At 31.5% G+C, this 26,681-nt stretch overlaps 5 protein-coding genes across 5 annotated transcripts; 2 read left to right on the forward strand and 3 right to left on the reverse strand.

Annotated features, from left to right (window-relative positions):
• The first annotated feature begins 1,302 nt into the window (after window positions 1-1,302).
• Window positions 1,303-2,974, forward strand: LOC134832777 (small ribosomal subunit protein eS4). The gene is made up of 4 exons (XM_063846927.1): window positions 1,303-1,361; window positions 1,661-1,919; window positions 2,163-2,260; window positions 2,470-2,974. The coding sequence occupies exons 1-4, from the start codon at window positions 1,359-1,361 to the stop codon at window positions 2,893-2,895; spliced, it is 786 nt and encodes a 261-aa protein (XP_063702997.1). The 5' UTR covers window positions 1,303-1,358; the 3' UTR covers window positions 2,896-2,974.
• Window positions 2,975-3,741: 767 nt separating this feature from the next.
• On the reverse strand, window positions 3,742-4,330 carry LOC134829597 (DNA-directed RNA polymerase II subunit RPB9). The gene is made up of 2 exons (XM_063842760.1): window positions 4,126-4,330; window positions 3,742-4,061 (listed from the first exon to the last, which is right to left on the reverse strand). The coding sequence occupies exons 1-2, from the start codon at window positions 4,228-4,230 to the stop codon at window positions 3,783-3,785; spliced, it is 384 nt and encodes a 127-aa protein (XP_063698830.1). The 5' UTR covers window positions 4,231-4,330; the 3' UTR covers window positions 3,742-3,782.
• Window positions 4,331-4,369: 39 nt separating this feature from the next.
• Window positions 4,370-18,027, forward strand: LOC134829596 (uncharacterized). The gene is made up of 4 exons (XM_063842759.1): window positions 4,370-4,531; window positions 9,845-10,117; window positions 15,201-15,776; window positions 15,839-18,027. The coding sequence occupies exons 2-4, from the start codon at window positions 9,975-9,977 to the stop codon at window positions 17,916-17,918; spliced, it is 2,799 nt and encodes a 932-aa protein (XP_063698829.1). The 5' UTR covers window positions 4,370-4,531; window positions 9,845-9,974; the 3' UTR covers window positions 17,919-18,027.
• LOC134831813 (uncharacterized) lies at window positions 5,641-7,648 on the reverse strand. Its single transcript, XM_063845635.1, has 2 exons — window positions 7,427-7,648; window positions 5,641-7,305 (listed from the first exon to the last, which is right to left on the reverse strand). The coding sequence occupies exons 1-2, from the start codon at window positions 7,445-7,447 to the stop codon at window positions 6,055-6,057; spliced, it is 1,272 nt and encodes a 423-aa protein (XP_063701705.1). The 5' UTR covers window positions 7,448-7,648; the 3' UTR covers window positions 5,641-6,054.
• A 2,187-nt stretch (window positions 18,028-20,214) lies between the features above and the next one.
• On the reverse strand, window positions 20,215-20,811 carry LOC134828917 (oocyte zinc finger protein XlCOF15-like). The gene has a single exon (XM_063841908.1). It carries the CDS (start codon window positions 20,809-20,811, stop codon window positions 20,215-20,217), a length of 597 nt encoding a protein of 198 aa, XP_063697978.1.
• Window positions 20,812-26,681: the final 5,870 nt, after the last annotated feature.

A 26,681-nucleotide genomic window follows, 5' to 3' on the forward strand; every position in this document is an offset into this window, starting at 1 on the left:
ATTGTTCACTTTTTGTATGCATAGAGAGGGATGAGAAAAGGAATATTGATGGCAATATATTGCTTGGATGGGGATTTTGCGCCATTTTTCGTTGAGTTTCGTCAAAAAAATTTAACAAAAAATTTGTTTCGTTAAGTTTTTTCGATTTTCGATTTTAATTCTTTTTAATTTTTTTTTTAATTTTAAATGAAAATTTTATTTGTTCGTTAAGTTAAGTTTTCGTTAAGTTTAAAATACATTTTTTTGTTTAAAATTTTTTAGTATTTTTTTAAATTTTCAGACCACTAAAATTAATCCCTTACTAAAATTGTTTTCTTTACAAAATATGAATAATAATCATTAAAGTTTCGTTAAGTTTGGATTGAAATTTTCTTTTTCGTTTTTTTTTTTCTTAATAAAAAAAGTTTTCGTTAAGTAAACTCTCCTCTTTTTTCGAAAACATTTGAAGTTAACGAAAACTTAACGAGAATTTTAAGAAAATTTCTATCCAAATTTTGAAACTTAACGAAAGAGTTTTTAATATTTTTCGAAAATCTATTTTCGTTAAAAAAATCTTCTCCAACAACTTTTTTGAAAAAGATTTATTCATTTTATTATTCGAAGTAATATCTACATTTTCAATTCAAAAATTTCGTTAAGTTAAAGTTTCAGTAGAAAGATTTTTCGTTAAGTTTCTATTAAATATTTTTACTTGTGAATTTTTAAACAAAAAGCTCAAAATCTATATTTTTTTTCTCAAATTTGGATAAAACTTGCTTTTATACTTAACTTTAAAAGTTTTCGTTAACTTTATTCTTAATTTGTTAAAAAAATAAAATTAAAGATATTCGTTAAGTTTTTCTTTAAAACTCTACCTCCCATAAATTACCTTCGTTAAGTCCATCATTTGTTAAAATTTAATATTTCTTAATGTAAAAAACTTTCGTTAAATCGATAAAATAAAATTTTTGCACAAAATCTTTCGTTAAGTCGATAAAACAAAGCAAATTTGAAGAAGATCTTTCGTTAAGTTTCAGTTTTAACTTTTCACTTGGAAATTTTCAAATAAAAAGCTCTAAATTTGAATTTATTTTCAAAAAAATTGTAAAATTAATGAGTAAAAATGAACAAAAAGTGTCAAAAACTGAAATTTAATGCATTTCAATAGATAAAAATTACCATAAAAGGTCCTTAAATGCCTAATTTTAGCTTTTTTTGTGGTTCATGAAAGTAATTTTACCGATTCCAACCGATTAACGACTTTTTCAAACGTGTCGCCAATGTTCAAAATAGTGATGCCCATCAAGTATCGCCGACTGTCAAAATATATTCGTTTTTGACATCGCTAATCTCCTTCTTTCTATTCTGTGCTTTGAAACATGGTGAGTGAAATTTTCGCATTTTCCAAAAATGAATGCGATTTAAGTGAAATTAAGCATCCAAAATGGTCAAAAATTACAGTTGAAGTGCATCGCCTGCGATATTGCTAGAGGATTTGCGTGCAAAATCGCTACTCTCGCCGTAAAAAGTGATTAAATGTAGTTTTGGTACACGTGCAAGACTTTTTGACAGTAAACCTCCTCACACATACACCACATTTGTATGACCATTATCGAAGATGCTTAATTTCCTTGTTTTATCTTGGCTAAAAATGAGTTTTTAATGATTTTTTTTGTTGTAGGCTCGAGGTCCCAAAAAGCATTTGAAGCGTTTACATGCCCCAAAGGCATGGATGTTGGATAAATTGGGCGGAACATTCGCCCCACGTCCATCCCAAGGTCCACACAAACTCCGTGAGTCCTTGCCCTTGGTCATCTTCTTGCGCAATCGGCTAAAGTATGCCTTGACCCGTCCCGAGGTCACCAAAATTGTCATGCAACGCTTGATTAAGGTCGATGGCAAAGTTAGAACTGATGCCAACTTCCCCGCTGGATTCATGGGTGAGTTAAGATTTTGTATTTTTTTACATTTTTATCGCGAGTTGTATCGACCACTGTGCGGAAATTATTTTGTATAGTTTTAAAATGACTCGCAGATCAATATTTCTTGTTTGCCCTGGGTAGCGACTTTGCAGTGCGAAACTCAGCTTCCTTAATGGAATACATTTCACTCATTTTTCCCTCAAAATTTACCATTTTTGAGCTCAAATCAGTTAATAATTGGGATTTTTTTGAAATTTTCAGATGTCATCACCATCGAGAAGACCAACGAGTACTTCCGTCTCATCTATGACGTTAAGGGACGTTTCACCGTTCATCGTATTTCAGCCGAAGAAGCTAAAGTAAGTGACTTTTCCACGAAATTTGGGCCTGTCGAAGCTCGCTATAATGATTTCTCACATTATTCGAGTCAATACATGGCCAATATTGAAATTGTATCCGACGGTCATTGTCTCTTCCGTTCCATGAAGAGTTGATAACATTTGTGATGCAGACATTTTACTCATTTTTCGACATTTTTCTAACAAAAATTTCCATTTTTTCTCAACAGTACAAGTTGTGCAAAGTCAAGAAGACCTGCGTCGGACCCAAAAAGGTCCCATATTTGGTTACACACGACGGTCGTACCATCCGTTTCCCCGATCCAGCGATCAAGATCAACGACACCGTTCAATTGGACATTGCCACGGGCAAAATTACCGATACCATTAAATTCGATTCCGGCAACTTGTGCATGATCACAGGCGGACGTAACTTGGGTCGTGTCGGCACTGTCATGAGCCGCGAAAAACATCCTGGATCCTTCGAGATTGTTCATGTGCGCGATGCCAATGGTCATACTTTTGCCACGCGTTTGACGAACGTCTTCATCATCGGCAAGGGCGCCAAGGCTTACATCTCGTTGCCAAAGGGCAAGGGTGTCAAATTGAGTATCGCCGAGGAACGTGACAAACGATTGGCATCAAAGGTCGCTTAAGTGAAAGGAAAACTTTGCAAAAAAAAAATTATGGGAATGATTCCAAGATAATAAAAAAAAAATTACAAAAAAGCAAAGAATTTTTTTTCTTCATTTTTTGATGGATTTTTAGTACTTTTGAATCATGTTACGTTAAAAAATTCAACTTTTTGAACTAAAAATTGATTAATTTGGTTGATTTTATCGAAAAAGTCATAAATTTTACAAAAAAATGCTTTGAAATAATTTTTTGTATATTTTTAAGACAGAAAATCTTTGAAATTGATGATTTTTGAGTTCAAATCAGTCCAAAAATTCACATTTTATGTCTTAAGGAGGAAAAAAGTATGAAGCTGAAAAACTTTTAGATAACAAAAAATCATATGATGGAAAAATTTTGAGTTATTTCAAGGATCTAAGGGTTTAAAATTTAATTTCTCACGTTAATTTGACTTTTTAGGTCAAAAAATCTTTAAAAATTGACAAAAATCTGACCTCTGAGTAAAAATTAAAAAAATTAATAAAATTTGTCGATTTTTCTTTAAAATTCATGATAAAATCGGTTTAAAAATGATATTTTGCAAATATATTAATCAAAATATCTAAAAATTTTGAAGATACTTCATGTTTTTCAGGAAATTTTTACCGAAAAATGTATTTTTGATCTCATTTTATTACGAAAAGTAAAAAATTTCGGGGTTCTAAAGCAAAATTAAGCCATACAATGAAGAATATTGAATTAATTTTAATAGATTTCGAAAATTCAAAGGCAATTTCAGCTAAAAAAAAAATAAATTTTTACATAAATTTGGGTTTTAGACCCAAAAATTGATTAAAATTCGACTTTTAAATAAAAATCTTGCAAAATTTCCTTAAAAAATAATTTTTATTCGCATCCATTCTCGCACCTACTCGGTCCATCTGTGACAACAATTGGGATTTGTGCACACATAATACAATCTCATCTCTTCTTCAGCTCTGCGCGTTTGCGCTTGGAAGAAAACCGCTTCTCTGCCGGCACATTTGGGACACGCGTGATCTTCGGTGCGCGGCAACGTCGGATCCGAAATCACATCTGGCACAATGTGCGTCAATTCGTCAATTTCGTGCATAATTTTGTTCACGTAAATGCAATTCGAGTCAGCTTCTTGCTTGTAATCGCAATTCCGGCAGGCATACAAAAGGACCTTTTAAACAATGAAATTCATGAAAAATTACGAAATTTCCGGAAATTCAATGCAAACAACTCACTTTATTCTCCTTATCCTCCTTCGGGTACAACATATTGTTGCATTCTTGGCAGAAACGGATGCCAACGAAGCCTGGTCCATCGTCGTGAACGTCGTAATTTGCCATTTTGTTAGAGATTTATTTAATTTTTAATTAATTTTTCAATCTGACTCCCGAATTTCGAGTGCTGGCTTTGTTTTTGGGCGAAAATCCCAATGCACAATGTGATTTTTCTGTCATTTTGAACTCGATTTGTGACATGGGCTCGCTTCAATCGCCATTTTTAATAAAAAATTCCTTAAATCATCATCGTCCAGCAGCGAAAAAAGTTAAAAATCAGCAAATATCTCGTCTCAAATGGATCTAAAACAAGTAAAAACTGTGCAGCAAAATACTAAGAACTGAATTTTAGTAAAGATTTGTCTCGGTAAGTGGTTTTTGGATAGGAAAAAGTGGAAATAAGTGACTCTCGAATGTAATTACGTAATTTAGAAAGTTGTAAAATAAGATTTTTCGTAGAAATGAGCATCGAAAGTTTTTAGTAAATAGTAGAAATTGTGTAAAATACGAAGAAAAATGTTCCTAAACTACAATTTGTTGGTTCAAAATGCAAATAAATGGAAAAAATTAATAAAATTGAAAAATAAAAAAAAAGTTTAAAATGGCGTCCGTTTTGTTTATGACGAAAAAAATTGTGGGAAATGCCTCAACATGAAGCGTCCTGTTACGAATTGTCTGAAATTTTTTAGTTTTTTCCTTTAAAATAAGATGAAAAGTGCTTTAGAATTAAGAAAAGATGAAGGTTTGGTGAGAAAATCGACGTTTTTCTTGTGCTGTGATGAAAAAGCAGTTTGTGACGTCATCATTTGTCGTCATAGCAAACTGTTAATGCATGAAAATTTGCTGTAAATTGGCTTTTATGGAAGAATTTTGGGAAAAAATTACCATTTTTCTTTGAAATTTATTTTTAAGAATTTTTTTGACTCCAATTTTCTATGAATTTTCTTCGAAGAAGCTCGAATTAAGACTTTTAACACTAAGAAAACATCGTTTTTAGGTATAAATTTTACTTTTTAGAGGACTTTTTACTTGATTTTCTTACACAAGAGTCTCGTTAGTTAAACTTTTCTTTGAAAAAAGCTCCAATGAAGCTCTGGAAAGCTTAAAATTCAGCATTTTTAGGTACAATTTTAGCTTTTTATAAGACTTTTTACTCAAATATCCTCAAAAACACTCTTTTATGTTTAAATTTTCTTGAAAAAACTTCCACTGAAGACTTTTAGAACTTAGAAATCAGCATCTTTAAGTACAATTTTATCTCTAAAATTAAACTTTTTCCAATTTTTTCTTGATTTTCCTTAAAAACAGGCCAGTTAATATTAATTTTTTCTTAAAAAAGCTCCAATAAATTATTTTAACGCTTAGAAATCATCAAGTTCAGGTACAAATTCTACTTATTAGAACTTTTTTTACTAAAACTTCGTCAAAAAGAGTCCCGTTGATGGCTCTTAACTCCTTAAAAGTTATCGACTGAAGGTAAAAATGACTTTTCCAACTAGATTTTCTTCTAAAAAGTTTATAAAAGAGCATATTAGGCTTGAAATGATCATCACAAGGTAGAATTTCTCAACAAAATTTGCTTTAAATTTAATTTTTGACTTAATTTTCTGAAATAAAATTTAAAAAATGATCAAAATTTAGTATCATTGACCATTGAATCGCTGAAAATGAACCAAAAAGCGTAAGTTATAGCATTTAATGGAGCTCTAACTGACTTTTCTTGACAAGCATCGACTTATTTTACCTTAAAAACCTATTTTAAAATTAAATTTTTTTCAATAGCAATAAGTTACAAAGCGAAATCTTATTATTTATTTCTGTTCAATATGAAACATTTTTTAAAAACAAAGCAATAAATTAAAAAAAAACAACAATTTTTCTCTAAAACTCTCATTGATAATCGTACTCGTAATGTCTTCGACGATTTCCGGGCATGCCGGTGCTATTGGCGATCGTATTTGCTTCCGTCGTCACCTCAGACGTCATTTCTTCCGGAGCTGTTGGCGCTTCTGTCGTCACTGGTCTACCGCGTGGCATTAACATTCGCTCCGGCAACTTGGGTCTTCTGTTAATTTTCTTCCTCAGGCGCACACGTGGTGCCATATATGCCGTTCGCATGGTCGACGGAGGCGCCGGAACATGCTCCGTTGTCGTCGTCGATGGTTTTTCACTCGCCGCCGACATTTCCGCGCTCGGCATCATGTGCAGATATTGCGAATTTGCGTTCTCATTGCCTGCAGCGGGCACAAATCGTTGACTATCAAAGTTAATTATGACCTCGTCTTGCGGCATTTGAAGATTATTCGCCAGTTGTTTGATCAATGGGATATCGCCGGCGGACAAGGCATTCGCGAGTTTCACAAAATCATCGTTTGCCGGCACCGAAAATGCAAATTGACCGTTTTTCGAGAGTTTGTAGCAGTTGGCGAGGAATTCGTCGTAGTTTCCGATGGGCGGCACGAAAATTTCCGGCAGTTTTTGACGGAACGCGTTTTCGTATTGCGTCTGGGATGGCGTGATGGATTGCAATTTGGTGCCGATTGTGACGACACGTTGCCGCATCGCCGCTTTCATGTTTGCCTCGTTCATGGGGAATTGCATGGGAGCGGTGTCTTGTGTGCCGATGATGTCGCTGATGACTTCTTTCTCGACTTTCATGGGAACTGGCTTACTTTCCATTTCGGGCATCTTTTTCAAGCTATTTTCCTTCTTGTTGGGCGACTTGTAGACAATTTTCATTTCGTCACCTTTTTTCGCGTCACCCTTCGGGGGCCAATGGTCATCATGATTTGTCGTATAAGCCGTGTAATGACCGTAATTTTCTTCGTTCATGACATTTTTGAGGGGAGTTTTTATTTTGATTTGCAACGCGGGATCCATATCCGCAGGCCAATATTGCACAGTATGCCCGCCCGGCATTTTTATCATGTTTTCCGGGATTTTATCGTTAATTTTTGGCGAACCGATGCGTCGAACCACTGTCGTCGTTTTCACATTCGAACCGCTGCGATCACTGAAGTCAGTATGCGCATAACTGTAACTCACATCGCCAAATTCGAGTCCGCGCTTGAATTTCACAAAACTCTCCGAAGTCGTGTGTGATAGTGTGACACAGTATGAAAGACACCACAAAAAAAGTACCTGAAAAAATTAAAACTTTGAATTTTCTTGATCACCAAAAAAAATTTTTTTTTCGTCTCTCAAACACGCGGTAAGTATTTGAGAACGACAGACTCCTTTAGCAGCTGGCTTCATCACTTACTTTAACACAAATTTCATGCATTTTGATCACATTCCCAGAATAAACTTCCGATTACAGCAAAAAAAAGTGCTTGTCACGAAAATCACGTTAAATATGTTTTCTTTCCTCGTTTTTGCTTAACAAATGTGAAATGCCAGTTAAATGTAAAATTAAGACCGCAACGACTGTCGTGTAACTAAAAGAAAATTTAGATGAAAATCAATATTTATACGGTTCAAAAACTTTCCCTCTCATCTCGTGTTTATCGATGTTAATGCAAACTTACTTACAGCATTTGCAACATCAATGGCATTGACAATGAAAATTTTTTAAATTTTTGTCATAATATTTTTTCAGGCTAAAGCGCATTTTTTGAATTAATTTTTAATTGAGGTGAATATCTTATTAAAAAATTTGTAAAAGAAAAAACTCACCACTTTTGTAATTTGAAATTAATTTAAGGTATAATTTATTTACAAATCATGTTTTTTTTTATAAAAGTGGAAATTTTATTCACCTCTTAATGTGTCAAATTTTAGATAAAAATTCACCACAAAATTTGAGAATTTAATGTATTTTGTCTTAATTTTATATGTTTCAGTAGTTTTATTTTTAAAATATTATTAATTTTTTTATTTAACACATTCTGATAATTTTAATTTTTTTTTGATTAAATAGATAGAACTAAAAATTTAAAAAAAAATTATGAAAAAAAATGAATTTAGTTTAGTTTATTCATTTCGACAATTCAAGTCGTATCAGTCTTATACTATTTGGGGTGAAAAAGCCATTGGTAGATGACCGCCGGCATAAAAACCCATCTTTTGATTTCTTCTTAATGGCTATTTCTTAATTCTAATAATACATGTTTCTTAAAATTATTAGCAGATATATCTCTCGAGAACACGTCACTAAATCGATTAAAAGATTAATGCACATCTATGAAAAATCTCTGATGCAGCAAACTTTTGATGTCTCAAAAAAAAACGCTAAATTTCTTGTTGGTTGATTTTAATTTTGCTAATGTAAGATTTTCTGGTAAAAATCTAAGCTTTGTGTGGTAAAATTTCTTGAAAACAAGTTTTTAAGCTTATTTTACGTTCGTTTATTGTTTTATTTATTAAAAAAAAAATTGTGAGATTTTAAAAATTTTTTTGTTGAATATAAGGATCTGAGGTGAATTTGAAGGTTTTGTATGGCAAGTTTTTGTTAACTTTCTACATGTTACAATATGCTTAAAAATTTCATAGAATTTGCTGATTTTCTCGGAAAATTAACAAAAATCAGAGAAAAATTAAATCAATTCAAATATTTTAATCAAATTAGGAAAATTTACAATTTGAAAATTGAAGTTTTTAAGAAATGAATAAAATTTATTTAGAATTTTTTATTTTTTATTTTTACTATTTTGGATTCAAAAATTGCAAATTTAAAAAAAAATAGAAAATATCTAATTCAGTGAAATTTTTGTAAATAAATGATAGGAAACAAAAAATTTTAACTTACCACGAATTTAGGTGAAATTAATGATCTTGTAAACTCACCAAAAAACATGACGTTTGCTCTCGAGAAATTCTCCGAGTTTTAATAAAACAAATTTGAACATTAACGAAATTCCAACAATTGATAGAATGAAATCTGAAATTCTCTATATGTTTGCTTTAAAAAAAACAGCTGCACAGTAAAAATTTAAAAAATAATATTTTTCTCAAAAAAATTCACCTTAACTTCGATTATCGGCGATTTTCAAGCGATTTTGGATTTTTTTTGGTTGAAAATTAATTTTTTTTTCACTAAGATTGTTAAGATTACTGTTTACGAATTCCATAAGAATATTTTTAAGAAGACGAACAAATTTACTTGAGACAGACAGACCCATCCACACCGGAGCCATTTTCTTCACTTCCATTAGAAATGCAATTAACAAACTTGCACTGTTTTCATGTAACAGCCGACAATCGTAAAGCCCGCATTGTATTTATGCGTAAATGCTGCAAAAAGCAGAGATCTAGTTTTAATATTACACGAGCGAGGACCTGTTTTTTCGTATCTTTCGTTTCTTCGGTGCTGCTGCGTTGGATGTCAATTACTTCAAACAACCGATAATCTAACGTAATAGAAGAAAAGTTGCTAAACTTGAAATTAATATTATTTTAAGTGTAATGTTTTGAAAAGTGATATCAATGATAACGATCGCGCCTATAGCGAGGCGTCTTTATTTATATTATTACGTTACGTGATGTGCCGTTTGTTGTGCAACTTTTAGTCAAATTGTAATGTTTTATAGATGTAAAAAAAAATATTTTTTGCTTTATTAATTAGGAGATACATACCTCACTTTTACGAATAAATCTTAATTAAAAAAATGACAATGTTAATGCTCTTTAATTAGTTTTGCTACAATTTTTGCATTTCTTTTTTTTTCATTTTTAATTGCAGACACAGCAGATTTGGTGAGTAGGAAATCGGACCCGAACTTCAACCACAAACTGAGCTAAAAATAAAAAAAAATAAAGAGAGATTTTGAAAAAAAAGAACAATTTATAAAAAAAAAATATAAAAATAAAAAATGAGTGTTATCATTAGACTTCAAAACTTGCCATGGTCCGCCAATTCCATGGACATTCGTCAATTTTTCCGAGGACAGTCGATTCCAGATGGCGGCGTCAATATCGTCGGAGGCGAAAAAGGCGATGCCTTCATTGCGTTCAGGTAGAGTAAAATTTTCTTTTCTCCATTCTTCTTGTCTCGCCATCAAAATGAGCAACAAACAACATGACTAAACCATCCATAAACAGTTAGGAACGCAAAATTTCTGTGATATTGTTAATTAAGTAGTTGAAACAAGCAACGAAAGAAATTGTGATAAAAATATTGATTTATTTACCTTTTTTTTTATATGGAAATAATTTTTAATTATTGTTTTATGTCAATAAACGAATGTAGAGTTGATAAAATAAAATGAAAGTAATTATTCTATAAAAATAAAAAAAAAATATGAGAAAAAAATGACGATGATGAAAAATAAAAAGTGCAAATATGAAATCAATCACGTCGAAAGTTATCGCTCAACGTTAAATTAATGCCAACATCGCTCTCAACACTCTTTGATAATAATGACTAAGTAAATAAACAATTACTGCTAACTACTCGGCAATTCATCGATGATGTGTAAGTATTAGATGATAAGGTTTCTCTATGCAAAATTGCAACAATAGAGTACAAAATGAGGTTTTTGACTGCACAAAATGGAATTTGGAGCATAATTTACTCAATAAATCAACGTTTCCTTTATGCAAGAAGAGAAATTAATTGAACTGAACTAAAAAAACATAAAAACCTTAATCTTCTGTCGTAAGGTAAGAAAAAAAGGCAAAATATTTCCATTAAGATTTTTATTAATTTTCTAATGACTAATTAAAAATTGCAATCAATTTCTGAAATTTGTAAATTATTTACAAATAAAATATAATTAATAATTTATTAAAAAAAAAATATTTTAGATTATAAGACGTGCCTGGCAAAAGTTTTACTGAGGTAAAATTTTTAGAAAGATTTTTTCGATTTGATTTTTTAAAATATTTCTCTTATGTGGTCTCCACTCTCTTTTACAATTACTTTCGTACAGGAAATTTAACAAAATTTTCTTTGAAAAATCGTAGGACATTTAAAATTTTCATAAAAAAATATTTAAAAAAAAATGTTTTCAGAAGTTTTCAACTTCTAAAATATACTTTATATTTAAAAAAATGTAAACAAAAAAACATAAACAGATCAATTTATAAAAGATGAAACAAGATAAGCTAAATAGGAGGTTTTCTAAATACATTTTAAAGCTACGTTTTGTAAATTATCTTAAATACCTATTTAAAGTTAAATTAATTATATTTTAGCAATATTTAATTGTTTTCAACCATTGACTTATTTAAAACTATTGTCTAAACTTTGAATATACGTTTATTCTTTCTTTAATTATTTACATCTACTAAATTTTACTTCTAAATCTACTTGAAGATTTAAAAAAAATTATTTAGGCCGCTCCAAATTTTTTTTAAACTTTTTGTCCCATGCCCCATTTTAAAAGTCGAAAATCCAATGGGGCAAAATAAAAAAAAAAGTTAAAAATTTAATTTTTGGCACATTTTCATGATTTTACAAAAAATTTTAAATATTTTAACCTTTTAGCATTGAAAATGATATATTATAAGGAATTCTCTTCTCTAAAAATATTTTTTTTTCTCTAAAAAAGTTTTTTTTTTGTGAAAAATTATTTTTAAATTTTTTAGTTGAATTGCTCTAAAATCAATTTTAAATAAGAAAGTATCAATGAAGATACGAAAATATTGATCATCGGCCAAAAATTGATTGAATATTAGTCATTTTGTATGAATTTCAAATTTTTTTTTTGATCCCCTTCCCATTTTGAAAAAAAGTTTTTGGGACAAAAAGTTCGAAATAAATTTGGAGCGGCCTTAAGATTAAAAAAAAAATCGTGAAAAAATATAATAACTTACCAAAAACTTTAAGATTGAGCCTTATTTTTTCGAAGCCTGAAAATTGAATACAATTTCTTTTTATTATTTGTCTAGTTTTATTTTAAACTTGATAAAATTTGCTCCAAATCGACAATTTTGTTTGCTTATTTGTTATTTAAATTGTTTGATCATTTAAAAGTTTTGAGGAGTTATTTCTTTTCAGAAATCGACATAATTTTTTATCCATTTTATTTTTGATGGAGTGTAATAAAGTGAGCACTGCTTCCATATTTTCAGTTAAACCTTCAATTTTATTTTCCATTGACTCCATTTTATGCTTAAATTCTTTGTGTTCGTCTCCAAGCGTTTCAAGTTGCTTCTGAATACCGCTCAACAAATCGACTTCCTGAACTTTTTCATCAATTTCATCTGATTTCGAGAATAATGTATTCCATGTATTGTCTGGAACGCACTCAAAACCATCAATTGTGTCTATTGTATAGCTACGATTTTTGTGCTTAAAAATAAAAGAAAACTCAATATTTTTGGATTTCAAAAAAGTGTTTCCTTCTTTAGCTCGAGAACAAGATACTTGATTGCCACTCCAAATCAATTTTTTGAGGTTTGGACACAATTTCACAATCTTTTCAACATCTAAATTTGTTAAGTCATTTGAATTCAACGAGATCTTTTCCAATTTTTTATTATTTCTTAAAATTTCTGGGTGAAAATGGGTAATGTCATTTTGGTATAACATAAGCATCTTTAAGTTATGCAAATCTTCAAACAAATTGTCATCCAGCTCTGTAAATTCATTATGTTGAAGCCAAATCTGTTTCAAACTTGTCAATCCCTTGAAGGTATTTGGGTGTAGTTTTTTGATACGATTATCATTTAGATACAATCTTTTTAAATTTGTGCAGTTATGAAAAGCGTTTTCTGTTACTTCTTCAATTTTGAGTGAATACATGTATAAGTTTTCTAATTTCGGAAAAGCCTTGCAAATATTATCGTATACAATTGGCACTACACTTGATCGAAACCTTATGTTTAAAGCTGAATCAGGCTCATTCGCCGTTGGTTGCCATTCGTAATTGGACATAGTCAAATTTATGCCAGAAAAGGTACAACTTCCAAAATAATATTTTACACAGCTATGATATTTAATTGAATCTCCCGAACAAGTTGAAATAATAAAAACAAGAATAATGAGCTTAAGCTTCATTTTGTTGCGAAATCTGAACAGAAACTGAATCTAAAACCAACATTCGATTAATTTTATAAGAAGTTTTTTTTCTTATCAGTGCAACGTGGAGGGTTATCAATCAAAAAATCTATTAATTAAAAAGTTTCTTTTAAAAATAGGTCGCTCTTATATAAAAACTTAGAATGGATGAAGAAAAAATTCTTAAAATTCCAATTGTATTTTTAATTTGGACTCAATTTTAGTTTCATTTGAAGGCTCTATGATGAGTAAAAAATTTCAGATAAAATATTATCAAGATAAAATTAATAATAAAAAAAATAAAAAAAAAATCGCGAATTCATAAAGTTCGTTAGTACGCTAAATACGCGCTTTACCATTTCACTGAGGTACAATATTTTAAATCAACGTATTATGATAATATTCAATTATTGCTTATGTCTGATTATCGACAATAAATTATTATTTATGATGTTGATGCACTCGTATGTTCGCGCTTGTCATTCTTATCTGTGTGGAAAATTCATTAAGTATCGTCGTTTTTTTTTTAACTTTTCGTTAAATTATTATAATAAATATATCAATTAAGTGCAGTTAAGAAACTTTGTATGTTTCAGATAAGGAGACAATGTTTTCTATATTATGCAAAAAGAAAAAAAAATATATAGAAAAAAATAATAATAATAAATTAATTTATTTATTTAAGAAACAAGAATAATCTAATCAAAAAAGTTTAAATTTTTTTTTTTATAAAAGTCGCGATGATATGAGGTTCAAAATAAATTCTCTTTAAAATTTTCAAAAATTCATAAAAAAAATAATTTGACCTGCTACAGCCAAAAAAAAGAATAAGTATCGAATATTTTTTAGTCCTCTATCAAATCCAATAAGTTTCAGAATTGTTAAGAATTTTTCAGAAATAATTTGTTGGACCGTGTAATTTTTTTTTGTTGTAATATTTAGAATTTTTTTAGATTTTCATTTCAATTTTTTTCACTGGTTAGGCCGCTCCAAATTTTTTTTGAACTTTTTGTCCCATGCCCCATTTCAAAAGTCGAAAATCCAATATGGCAAAATAAAAAAAAAATTAAAAATTTCCTCAAAATTGACCATTTTTTGGTCTTTTTTCATATATTTTCAAGGAATTTCCCAAAATTTTTTAAAAAATTTTTAATTTTTAAGAATTTTTATATTAAAAATCGTATTTTAACATAAATTTTCTTCTTTAAATTTTTTTTCAAAAAAAAGAAATTTTTTTTAAAATTTTTTGACAGTTATTTTTACGAAATTTTTTTGTTTAAATTTTTAACTTGAAATACTCTGAGATATCATTTAAATTAACAAATCTCAATGTAGATACCATAAAATCAACTAAAATATTGAATAATGACAAAAAACTGTTAAAATCCAAATGGGTTAACATTTTGTTATTTTGTATGAAAAAGAATTTCAAAATTTTTTTTTTTATTTTGCCCCCCCATTTTGAAAAAAAAGTTTTTGGGAAAAAATAATTCGAAATTTTTTTTTGTTGTAAATTTGGAGCGGCCTTTTTCAATATCAATTTTAATCAGGCTATAATAACATGAATATCAACAGGCATTTTATCAACAGCATTTAATCATTTCGCTCATTTGTGAAATTATGAAACAAGCAGGGAGGTATTCAATGCGAAGATAAGAAACATCAACTGACTTTTCTAAATTTCTTACAATTTTTAAAATTTTCGTTTTTAATTTTTTTTAAAATATTTTTAATGTATAAATAATCAAGTTTATCGATTTAAGTTAATCCAAAGACAAAATAGCGAATTACAAGCTATTGTAATGAAAAACAAATGTTTTGTCACCTATAATAAATCCATCATGATTTAAAAGACTTGTTAAGCCATTAACTATATTTATACAAACTTTCTTATAATTTATAACGTAATATTTCATCTTTCTTCTCTTTCTTTCTCTCTTTCTTCGCTACTTAACGACTACAAATTAAATGATAAAATAAAATTACCTGCATCGTAATTTTGCGGTTACCTCGCATTATTTGCGCCAAATGGTTTAGTCATGTGTTTTGTAATTTTCCGTCAGCATTAAATTAATTTTTCTCCTTTTCTCCGCAGCACGGACGAAGATGCCCGTCAAGCAATGATGAAAAATGGCACAAAGCTCAAGGACAGCACAATTTCGCTTCTTCTCTCGTCGCGTGCCGAAATGCAAAAAGTCATTGAACAAGCACGTGCTCGAACTCTTTCGATGATGTCAAACAGCGCCGCGCCTCCTGCTGTCACGCCAGCTGTTACAGTGCCATCAGTTGCTCCCCCCACAGTTGTTCCTACAATTCCTGGCCTCAATACCGCCATTCAACCGCCCGTCATCAGTTTATCGGGCTTCTTGGCATCGAATACGACGCCTGCGATGCGCACCAACAACGTCATCGAGATACCCGGCTTGTCAAATGGATACACAACGGCAGCTCCGTCGTTGCTTTTCAACAATTTGCCATCAAATATGCCGACAATCGTTGACACGACGGGACAAGAACGCGAAAAAATCATCGGAAAATTCGGCTTGAACGAAAATCTCGAAAGGGAATCGAGAGACAGGAATTCTAGGGACAGAGATCGTGATCGCCCACGCAGAAGTCGACGTTCCCGGAGTGATAGTAGTGACAGTTCTCGTTCCAGATCGCGTGAAAGGTAAGAAAAAAAATGATTTTTATTTTTTTAATGGAATTTTAACGTATTTTTACCTTTTTTAGACATTCGCCACGTCGTCGTTACAGTCGTTCACCCGATCGACGTCGTTACAGTCGCTCTCCTGATCGTCGCCGGTATCGTTCCCGCTCTCCACGTGATCGTTATTACCGTAGTTCGTCGCGCGAACGCAGTTATGACAGCGATCGAGATCGTCGAGGCTCTCCGGTGCGCGGAAATAACCAACAGAACCAACCGCAAAACCAAAATCGCAACTTTTCCAGTGTTTGGGCAGTGCCTCCGATGATTCAGCCGCAACAGCAATCCAACACAACGGCAGTTTTTCAACCGTATACCACAAAAACGGGCGTTCGTGGAAATGGCACGAGCAACATGTCCTCAAATAACGACGTTGGCTTCGGGCGAGACGTATTTGGGCGCGAAATTCGCAATGATCGTGCCGAGGAACCCGATGCCTGTGTCAAAGTCGAGAATTTGGACAAAAGTACGGGATATGGAGAGGTTCGACGTCTCTTTAGCGGGCTTTTTATCACAAATAACGGCATAAAAATGATCAACGACGACTACGGCGAACGAATTGGTGTCGCATTTATTCGTTTCGCGAAACGAAGTGACAAAATGACGGCGTTACAGCGCAACGGCACCATGTTACGAGACCGGAAATTGAGTATTTTGGATATTAGTGATAAGGAATACGATGACGCCATTGATTCGTACAGACCGTCACACAATAACAGGCATGATAATCGTTCGCGGAAGGAAGATGAAGCTCCAGATGCAAGCGGACCGCCCTTTAGCTGCTTAAAAGTTCACGATTTGCCGCCTTTCGCCAAAGAACAAGACATCATCAAGATATTTTCGAGCTTTACCATCATGCAAATTGTCATGGGCCGCAATCCGAAGAAGATTTACGAGGCTTACGTTAAATTTTATCGCGAAGACGATGCGAAACAGGCACTTTTGGCTACCCCCAGCTTCAGAATGGCCCACAAATTCGTGATGATATCGAAATGTTCGGATTTGGAGTTCGAAGCTGCCCGAAATGAGTACGAATGTGCCACGGAAGTCGTGGAAGAAGTCGAAGACGTGGAAATTGTCGAAGAAAAACAAAAGTCTCCGTCGCCAATTTCGTCGCCCGTGGAAAAATTCAACGATCCTCGTATGGCACGTGATCCCCGTTACCGAAACAATCACAACGAAAACAGCAGTTACAGCAACGGTAGTTCCGTACAAGCGTCACCCATGATAAATGACTACAATTCTGACAGCAATAACGGCGGACAAACCCCTTCCGATTACAGCAGCAACAACAATTCGGCTCCCGTAACAAGTCGCGATCCCCGAAGACGCGTCGATCCCCGGGTACAAGCTCAAATCGACAACTCCAAATATCTCCTGTTGACAAATGTGCCCTTGCATCTCGCCGAATGGGATATTTCGGAATGGCTGGAGCGTGCAGCAGGTGCTGAACCCACAAAAGTCACGTTACTCCTGAATTCGCAGCGAAAATTCAACGGAGAAGTCGTTTGCGAGTTTGAAACTTCGGAACAGGCGAAACGTGGAGCTGCCGGAAAAGACAATCAACCGCTCGAGAAGCAAAATGTGCGAGTTGAGGTCATCCCCAAATCCCGCTTTGATGACTTAATGAACGTTAAGCAAGAAGAAAAAGTCAGAAATAATCCGCCGATGGATTTACCGCCAGTGCTAAGGCAAAATTTGCCGTTTACTAGACCGCCAGGCATGAACGGGATGCATTTACCGCCCATGGGTTACGGACCTCCGCCAAATATGATGATGCCAATGAGAAATCCGCCAATTATGCCGCCGAGAATGGTGAATGGCGGTCCGCCAGAAGACGATCCGAATTTCAATGCGCGCGTAATTCTCATGGAAAACATTCCCTACAAAGCTGGACCCGAAGAAATTCTCGAATATTTTGGGCCGGAATTCGATTTGACGCCTGGATCGATTATGCGAAGGTTCAATGAACGAGGACAGCCGGCGGGCGAAGCGAAAGTACTTTTCCATTCGGCAGCAGATGCGAAACAAGCATTCAACCTGCGAAAAGGAAATAAAATTATGGGAAGATCGGTCTATTTGAAACTTAACGCTGGAATGCAATAAGTTTTTAATAAAAAAAATTTTTTAATTAAAAAAATAATTTTTAACACCAGAACCTTTTTAAAATAAGATTTTTTGTAAATATAGTTCTTAAAAAAATTAATATAATTGTACAAATAATAAAAAAAAAGTTAGAAATTGAAAGTTTTTTTTTCATGCAGTTTGCATCTTCTTCATATAAAAAAAACAAAGAAAAAAAAACATGAACGAGGGAGTGCTCCATAAAAAATTGTAAAACTTCTCAAAAATCGTGACTAAATCATTCATAGCTGCTCTCATAAGCACCACACTAATGGTTGTTGTTGTTGTTTAATTTCACGAGATTTTTTAGGGATTGCCTTCGATCTATGAGAAATTCGAAGACAGGTAATTTTTTGCACAAACCTCATATCCACTTGCAGCGAAATAAAACATTATTTTTGAAAAAAAAAAATTAAATTAAATTATGCTATTTATTCGTTTTATTTATTACAATAACATTACTTAGGTATATGAAGCAGCATGTAAATGCTAGTATTTAGAAAGGCACTGTTGCATTTTAATACAATGTTAGGGATGGGTTCAAATGTGTTTGCTGTACGACAAGGTTCACATTGTTTAGTTTTTTTTCTTGTACAACTGAAGAGTTGTTATGTTGTTTAAAGAGAACGGTTTTTTTTCTTCTTCATTTTTTGTTTTAATATGTAATCAAACATTAGTTAAAGGATTAGTTTATGGCCCATCGAAATATATCACGATTTTCGTTGTTTTGGAATTTGTGTGAAAAAATGCTCCAATGTGGTTTTTGGGACTGTCTGTGGTGAGTTTTTTTTTGTAGAGATGAAATTTGTGGTGAATAATTTTTTTAACATGAATTTTTGATAGTTGGTGAACTTTTTGTTTTTATGTCTTGGTTTATAGTTTGAAGAATTGATTTTTGATAAAATTATTTTTGAAAATTAGAAAAAGTTAAAAAAAAACTTTAATTAATTCGTAAAATCAGATTTTGTTTCATCGTTTGGAGAATTTAAACAATTCGATGAAATTATTTTTGAGCATTGGAAAAAGTTGAAGACAAAATTTTATGAAATTTTTTTGAAGATTTTATCAAAAGGTCTGATTTTAAGTCATTGTTACTAAAAAAAGTTTTGTCCATTTTTAACTTAGCTAGCTCTAAATTGGGATTTGGTGAATTTTTAGTGGTGAGTTTGTCTGAAATTTTATTTCAAAGTCCAAATTTTGAAATAATTTATCTTTAAATTCTTTATTAAACATTTAAAAACTTAAAATTAAACATTTTTCATAATAAATTTGAAAAATTTTCAGTTTTTGAACGTATTCAAATATGTACATTTACCTTTTAAAAATATGAGATATTTTTTTTCATATAAAAAAAATTTGAACATTGACTTCTGATCTGATCCAAACATCTAAACTGATGATCTGAACATTAACTTAAAATTTGATCTCTTTTAAAAGTTAAGCTAAAGTTTTTCTTCTGTAGCCATTTTTTTTTTAAATTTGTGTTAATTTTTTTATGAGGTGAAAATTTTAAAAGTGGTGAATTTTAATTTTCTTTAGAATTTGACACTGTAAAATTCATTTTTATTACTTTTTAATGAATATTTTTTGTTTATGCGTTTTTTTATAAAAAATAAATATTTTTATACATATTTGTTCAAAAAAATCTCTACTCGAAGTTTTGTTGAGTTCTTCAGAAAATATTCGATGAATTGGAAATTTTACATCTTTCCGTCATAAAAAAAAATATTTTAGTTTGTCTATCATTTTTCGACATTTTTTTTTTTTGAGGTGAAAATTTGAAAAGTGGTGAATTTTAAATTTTTTAGAATTAACACTGTCAAATTTTTTTTTTATTACTTTTTAACGAATATTTTTTTATTTTAAAAAATATTTTAGTTTGTCTATCATTTTTTGACATTTTTTTCCTTTTTTTTAGCCTTAAAAGTCCAAAATTCAATAAAATTCTGTTAAATTTGTTCTTTTGGTGAAAATTTGTATTTGTGGTGAATATTTTCAAACCATTGAAAAACGCGCGCAAATCAAATTTCCGTTAACCACAATCAATTAAGCGCCGTTCCTTCTTCTACAAAAATTTAATTCTCACACTAAATATTTTTTTTATGTAATAGATTTCTCACAATGTATCTATTTAGGTACTCGGTGCAGTGAGTAAGTGGTAATAACATCTATCATCAGCAGCAACATCAGCTAACTCTAACCGGTTTAAAGGTAATATTGGTTCTTCTTTTATTTTCAATAAAAATCCAATTAACAATCACAGACAACCTTGAAAGCTCTAAATCTCATTTTCCATGAAAGTAACGTGCCGATATCGATGAGTCCTGTAACTATTTTTATTTTTCACCGTTTTCTTGCAGATATCACAAACGATTTTCTTGTTGGCATCCATCAAACTGTGACACGCCAAAATGTGGTCCGTTAAGTGATGTTTTTCCAGATAAAATAATCCGCAGACGTGACATTGGAATTTCCGCTGGCGCTGCGGTTGATGCACCATTTCGTGACGCTTCAAATTGAATTCCTGCGAAAAACTTTTGTCGCATTTGGTGCACTTGAAAGGTCGCGATCCCGAATGCACGAGAATATGTATATTGAGTTTTGTCGTTGTCGTAAACTGTTTTTCGCAAATGTGACATTCTTTGTTTTTGCGACGTTTGTAGAGCTTTTTAGCGGGTTTTTTGCGCTTTTTTGGCGGATTTTTCCGCGTCGGCGGGATTTTTTGTACTTTTTCGGTAACTATTAGTTCGAATTCGGGTGGATTTTGCAGGTAATCACTGAGATCACTGAGCGAAATGACATCAGTCTGGACAGTGTTGAAGAACAGGAGATCCCGGACATCGATTTCCGACAGTGGCTCGTCGATGCTCAACATGGCGCGTGAATTTTCTGATCATCACACTGTTCAATTACCGTTCAATAACTGACATAATATTGCAAACGACGGTTTGTTATATACCAACCTGTGTGAATTCATTCAAGAATCAGGTACGCGAGTGTACAGCAGCACGACTGAAGATGAAACGGAGGAAGAAATACGAAACCTTTCACTTTCATCGTTGCGGTTTCTTTAATGTAAGCGATAAATTAGTCGTTCTAGGATGCCTTCAAGCGATTCTACATCAAGAATTTTCACAAATATTTTAAAAAAATATTAAAAAAATACTTAAAAAAAAATTTAAAAAATACTATAAAAAAAATATAAAAAAGTGTTAAAAAACAATAAAAATAAAACATTGTACGGCGCCTGTACATCGGAAACGCAAAATTTAGAAAAAGTCCAAAACAAAAGTTGTTTCTAATGCCAAAACCTTCAATTTGAGCTGGAGAACCGTGATCTACAAAAGTTGAAAAAATTTTGAAAAATCGGTATGTGAGCCCTCATAATAAGAGGATTTTGACTTAAATTTTTTTTCATCAATTTTTTTTGCTAACATCTTTAAATGGCTCCTGTACATCGGAAACGCAAAATTAGAAAAAGTCCAAAACAAAAGTTGTTTCTAATGCCAAAACCTTCAATTTGAGCTGGAGAACCGTGATCTACAAAAGTTGAAAAAATTTTGAAAAATCGGTATGTGAGCCCTCATAATAAGAGGATTTTGACTTAAATTTTTTTTCATCAATTTTTTTTGCTAACATCTTTAAATGGCTCCTGTACATCGAAAACGCAAAATTTAGAAAAAGTCCAAAACAAAAGTTGTTTCTAATGCCAAAACCTTCAATTTGAGCTGGAGAACCGTGATCTACAAAAGTTGAAAAAATTTTGAAAAATCGGTATGTGAGCCCTCATAATAAGAGGATTTTGACTTAAATTTTTTTTCATCAATTTTTTTTGCTAACATCTTTAAATGGCTCCTGTACATCGGAAACGCAAAATTTAGAAAAAGTCCAAAACAAAAGTTGTTTCTAATGCCAAAACCTTCAATTTGAGCTGGAGAACCGTGATCTACAAAAGTTGAAAAAATTTTGAAAAATCGGTATGTGAGCCCTCATAATAAGAGGATTTTGACTTAAATTTTTTTTCATCAATTTTTTTTGCTAACATCGTTAACATCTTTAAATGGCTCCTGTACATCGAAAACGCAAAATTTTGAAAAAGTCCAAAACAAAAGTTGTTTCTAATGCCAAAACCTTCAATTTGAGCTGGAGAACCGTGATCTACAAAAGTTGAAAAAATTTTGAAAAATCGGTATGTGAGCCCTCATAATAAGAGGATTTTGACTTAAATTTTTTTTCATCAATTTTTTTTGCTAACATCTTTAAATGGCTCCTGTACATCGGAAACGCAAAATTTAGAAAAAGTCCAAAACAAAAGTTGTTTCTAATGCCAAAACCTTCAATTTGAGCTGGAGAACCGTGATCTACAAAAGTTGAAAAAATTTTGAAAAATCGGTATGTGAGCCCTCATAATAAGAGGATTTTGACTTAATTTTTTTTCATCAATTTTTTTTGCTAACATCTTTAAATGGCTCCTGTACATCGAAAACGCAAAATTTAGAAAAAGTCCAAAACAAAAGTTGTTTCTAATGCCAAAACCTTCAATTTGAGCTGGAGAACCGTGATCTACAAAAGTTGAAAAAATTTTGAAAAATCGGTATGTGAGCCCTCATAATAAGAGGATTTTGACTTAAATTTTTTTTCATCAATTTTTTTTGCTAACATCTTTAAATGGCTCCTGTACATCGAAAACGCAAAATTTAGAAAAAGTCCAAAACAAAAGTTGTTTCTAATGCCAAAACCTTCAATTTGAGCTGGAGAACCGTGATCTACAAAAGTTGAAAAAATTTTGAAAAATCGGTATGTGAGCCCTCATAATAAGAGGATTTTGACTTAAATTTTTTTTCATCAATTTTTTTTGCTAACATCTTTAAATGGCTCCTGTACATCGAAAACGCAAAATTTAGAAAAAGTCCAAAACAAAAGTTGTTTCTAATGCCAAAACCTTCAATTTGAGCTGGAGAACCGTGATACAAAAGTTGAAAAAATTTTGAAAAATCGGTATGTGAACCCTCATAATAAGAGGATTTTGACTTAAATTTTTTTTCATCAATTTTTTTTGCTAACATCTTTAAATGGCTCCTGTACATCGGAAACGCAAAATTTAGAAAAAGTCCAAAACAAAAGTTGTTTCTAATGCCAAAACCTTCAATTTGAGCTGGAGAACCGTGATCTACAAAAGTTGAAAAAATTTTGAAAAATCGGTATGTGAGCCCTCATAATAAGAGGATTTTGACTTAATTTTTTTTCATCAATTTTTTTTGCTAACATCTTTAAATGGCTCCTGTACATCGAAAACGCAAAATTTAGAAAAAGTCCAAAACAAAAGTTGTTTCTAATGCCAAAACCTTCAATTTGAGCTGGAGAACCGTGATCTACAAAAGTTGAAAAAATTTTGAAAAATCGGATTTTGACTTAAATTTTTTTTCATCAATTTTTTTTTTGCTAACATCTTTAAATGAAAAATCGAACCGTGATCTACAAAAAAATTTTGAAAAATGGTATGTGAGCCCTCATAATAAGAGGATTTTGACTTAAATTTTTTTTCATCAATTTTTTTTGCTAACATCTTTAAATGGCTCCTGTACATCGAAAACGCAAAATTTAGAAAAAGTCCAAAACAAAAGTTGTTTCTAATGCCAAAACCTTCAATTTGAGCTGGAGAACCGTGATCTACAAAAGTTGAAAAAATTTTGAAAAATCGGTATGTGAGCCCTCATAATAAGAGGATTTTGACTTAAATTTTTTTTTCATCAATTTTTTTTGCTAACATCTTTAAATGGCTCATGTACATCGGAAACGCAAAATTTAGAAAAAGTCCAAAACAAAAGTTGTTTCTAATGCCAAAACCTTCAATTTGAGCTGGAGAACCGTGATCTACAAAAGTTGAAAAAATTTTGAAAAATCGGTATGTGAGCCCTCATAATAAGAGGATTTTAACTTAAATTTTTTTTCATCAATTTTTTTCGCTAACATCTTTAAATGGATCCTGTACATCGAAAACGCAAAATTTAGAAAAAGTCCAAAACAAAAGTTGTTTCTAATGCCAAAACCTTCAATTTGAGCTGGAGAACCGTGATCTACAAAAGTTGAAAAAATTTTGAAAAATCGGTATGTGAGCCCTCATAATAAGAGGATTTTGACTTAAATTTTTTTTCATCAATTTTTTTTGCTAACATCTTTAAATGGCTCCTGTACATCGGAAACGCAAAATTTAGAAAAAGTCCAAAACAAAAGTTGTTTCTAATGCCAAAACCTTCAATTTGAGCTGGAGAACCGTGATCTACAAAAGTTGAAAAAATTTTGAAAAATCGGTATGTGAGCCCTCATAATAAGAGGATTTTGACTTAATTTTTTTTCATCAATTTTTTTCGCTAACATCTTTAAATGGCTCCTGTACATCGAAAACGCAAAATTTAGAAAAAGTCCAAAACAAAAGTTGTTTCTAATGCCAAAACCTTCAATTTGAGCTGGAGAACCGTGATCTACAAAAGTTGAAAAAATTTTGAAAAATCGGTATGTGAGCCCTCATAATAAGAGGATTTTGACTTAATTTTTTTTCATCAATTTTTTTCGCTAACATCTTTAAATTGCTCCTGTACATCGGAAACGCAAAATTTAGAAAAAGTCCAAAACAAAAGTTGTTTCTAATGCCAAAACCTTCAATTTGAGCTGGAGAACCGTGATCTACAAAAGTTGAAAAAATTTTGAAAAATCGGTATGTGAGCCCTCATAATAAGAGGATTTTGACTTAATTTTTTTTCATCAATTTTTTTCGCTAACATCTTTAAATGGCTCCTGTACATCGAAAACGCAAAATTTAGAAAAAGTCCAAAACAAAAGTTGTTTCTAATGCCAAAACCTTCAATTTGAGCTGGAGAACCGTGATCTACAAAAGTTGAAAAAATTTTGAAAAATCGGTATGTGAGCCCTCATAATAAGAGGATTTTGACTTAATTTTTTTTCATCAATTTTTTTCGCTAACATCTTTAAATGGCTCCTGTACATCGAAAACGCAAAATTTAGAAAAAGTCCAAAACAAAAGTTGTTTCTAATGCCAAAACCTTCAATTTGAGCTGGAGAACCGTGATGATTTTGAAAAATCTACAAAAGTTGACTTAAAAATTTTGCTAAATCTTTAAATCTCCTGTACATCGTATTTTGAAAAAGTCCAAAACAAAAGTTGTTTCTAATGCCAAAACCTTCAATTTGAGCTGGAGAACCGTGATCTAGATCTAACCGTAAGCCCCCATAATAAGAGGATTTTGACTTAAATTTTTTTTCATCAATTTTTTTCGCTAACATCTTTAAATGGCTCCTGTACATCGGAAACGCAAAATTTAGAAAAAGTCCAAAACAAAAGTTGTTTCTAATGCCAAAACCTTCAATTTGAGCTGGAGAACCGTGATCTACAAAAGTTGAAAAAATTTTGAAAAATCGGTATGTGAGCCCTCATAATAAGAGGATTTTGACTTAAATTTTTTTTCATCAATTTTTTTTGCTAACATCTTTAAATGGCTCCTGTACATCGAAAACGCAAAATATAGAAAAAGTCCAAAACAAAAGTTGTTTCTAATGCCAAAACCTTCAATTTGAGCTGGAGAACCGTGATCTACAAAAGTTGAAAAAATTTTGAAAAATCGGTATGTGAGCCCGCATAATAAGAGGATTTTGACTTAAATTTTTTTTCATCAATTTTTTTTTGCTAACATCTTTAAATGGCTCCTGTACATCGAAAACGCAAAATTTTGAAAAAGTCCAAAACAAAAGTTGTTTCTAATGCCAAAACCTTCAATTTGAGCTGGAGAACCGTGATCTACAAAAGTTGAAAAAATTTTGAAAAATCGGTATGTGAGCCCTCATAATAAGAGGATTTTGACTTAAATTTTTTTCATCAATTTTTTTTTGCTAACATCTTTAAATGGCTCCTGTACATCGAAAACGCAAAATTTTGAAAAAGTCCAAAACAAAAGTTGTTTCTAATGCCAAAACCTTCAATTTGAGCTGGAGAACCGTGATCTACAAAAGTTGAAAAAATTTTGAAAAATCGGTATGTGAGCCCTCATAATAAGAGGATTTTGACTTAAATTTTTTTTCATCAATTTTTTTCGCTAACATCTTTAAATGGCTCCTGTACATCGAAAACGCAAAATTTAGAAAAAGTCCAAAACAAAAGTTGTTTCTAATGCCAAAACCTTCAATTTGAGCTGGAGAACCGTGATCTACAAAAGTTGAAAAAATTTTGAAAAATCGGTATGTGAGCCCTCATAATAAGAAGATTTTGACTTAAATTTTTTTTTGCTAACATCTTTAAATGGCTCCTGTACATCGAAAACGCAAAATTTAGAAAAAGTCCAAAACAAAAGTTGTTTCTAATGCCAAAACCTTCAATTTGAGCTGGAGAACCGTGATCTACAAAAGTTGAAAAAATTTTGAAAAATCGGTATGTGAGCCCTCATAATAAGAGGATTTTGACTTAAATTTTTTTTCATCAATTTTTTTTGCTAACATCTTTAAATGGCTCCTGTACATCGAAAACGCTAAATTTAGAAAAAGTCCAAAACAAAAGTTGTTTCTAATGCCAAAACCTTCAATTTGAGCTGGAGAACCGTGATCTACAAAAGTTGAAAAAATTTTGAAAAATCGGTATGTGAGCCCTCATAATAAGAAGATTTTGACTTAAATTTTTTTTCATCAATTTTTTTTTGCTAACATCTTTAAATGGCTCCTGTACATCGGAAACGCAAA

The sequence above is a fragment of the Culicoides brevitarsis genome, chromosome 2 (genome assembly GCF_036172545.1).
Source record: "Culicoides brevitarsis isolate CSIRO-B50_1 chromosome 2, AGI_CSIRO_Cbre_v1, whole genome shotgun sequence".
Taxonomy (NCBI): Eukaryota; Metazoa; Arthropoda; class Insecta; order Diptera; family Ceratopogonidae; genus Culicoides; species Culicoides brevitarsis.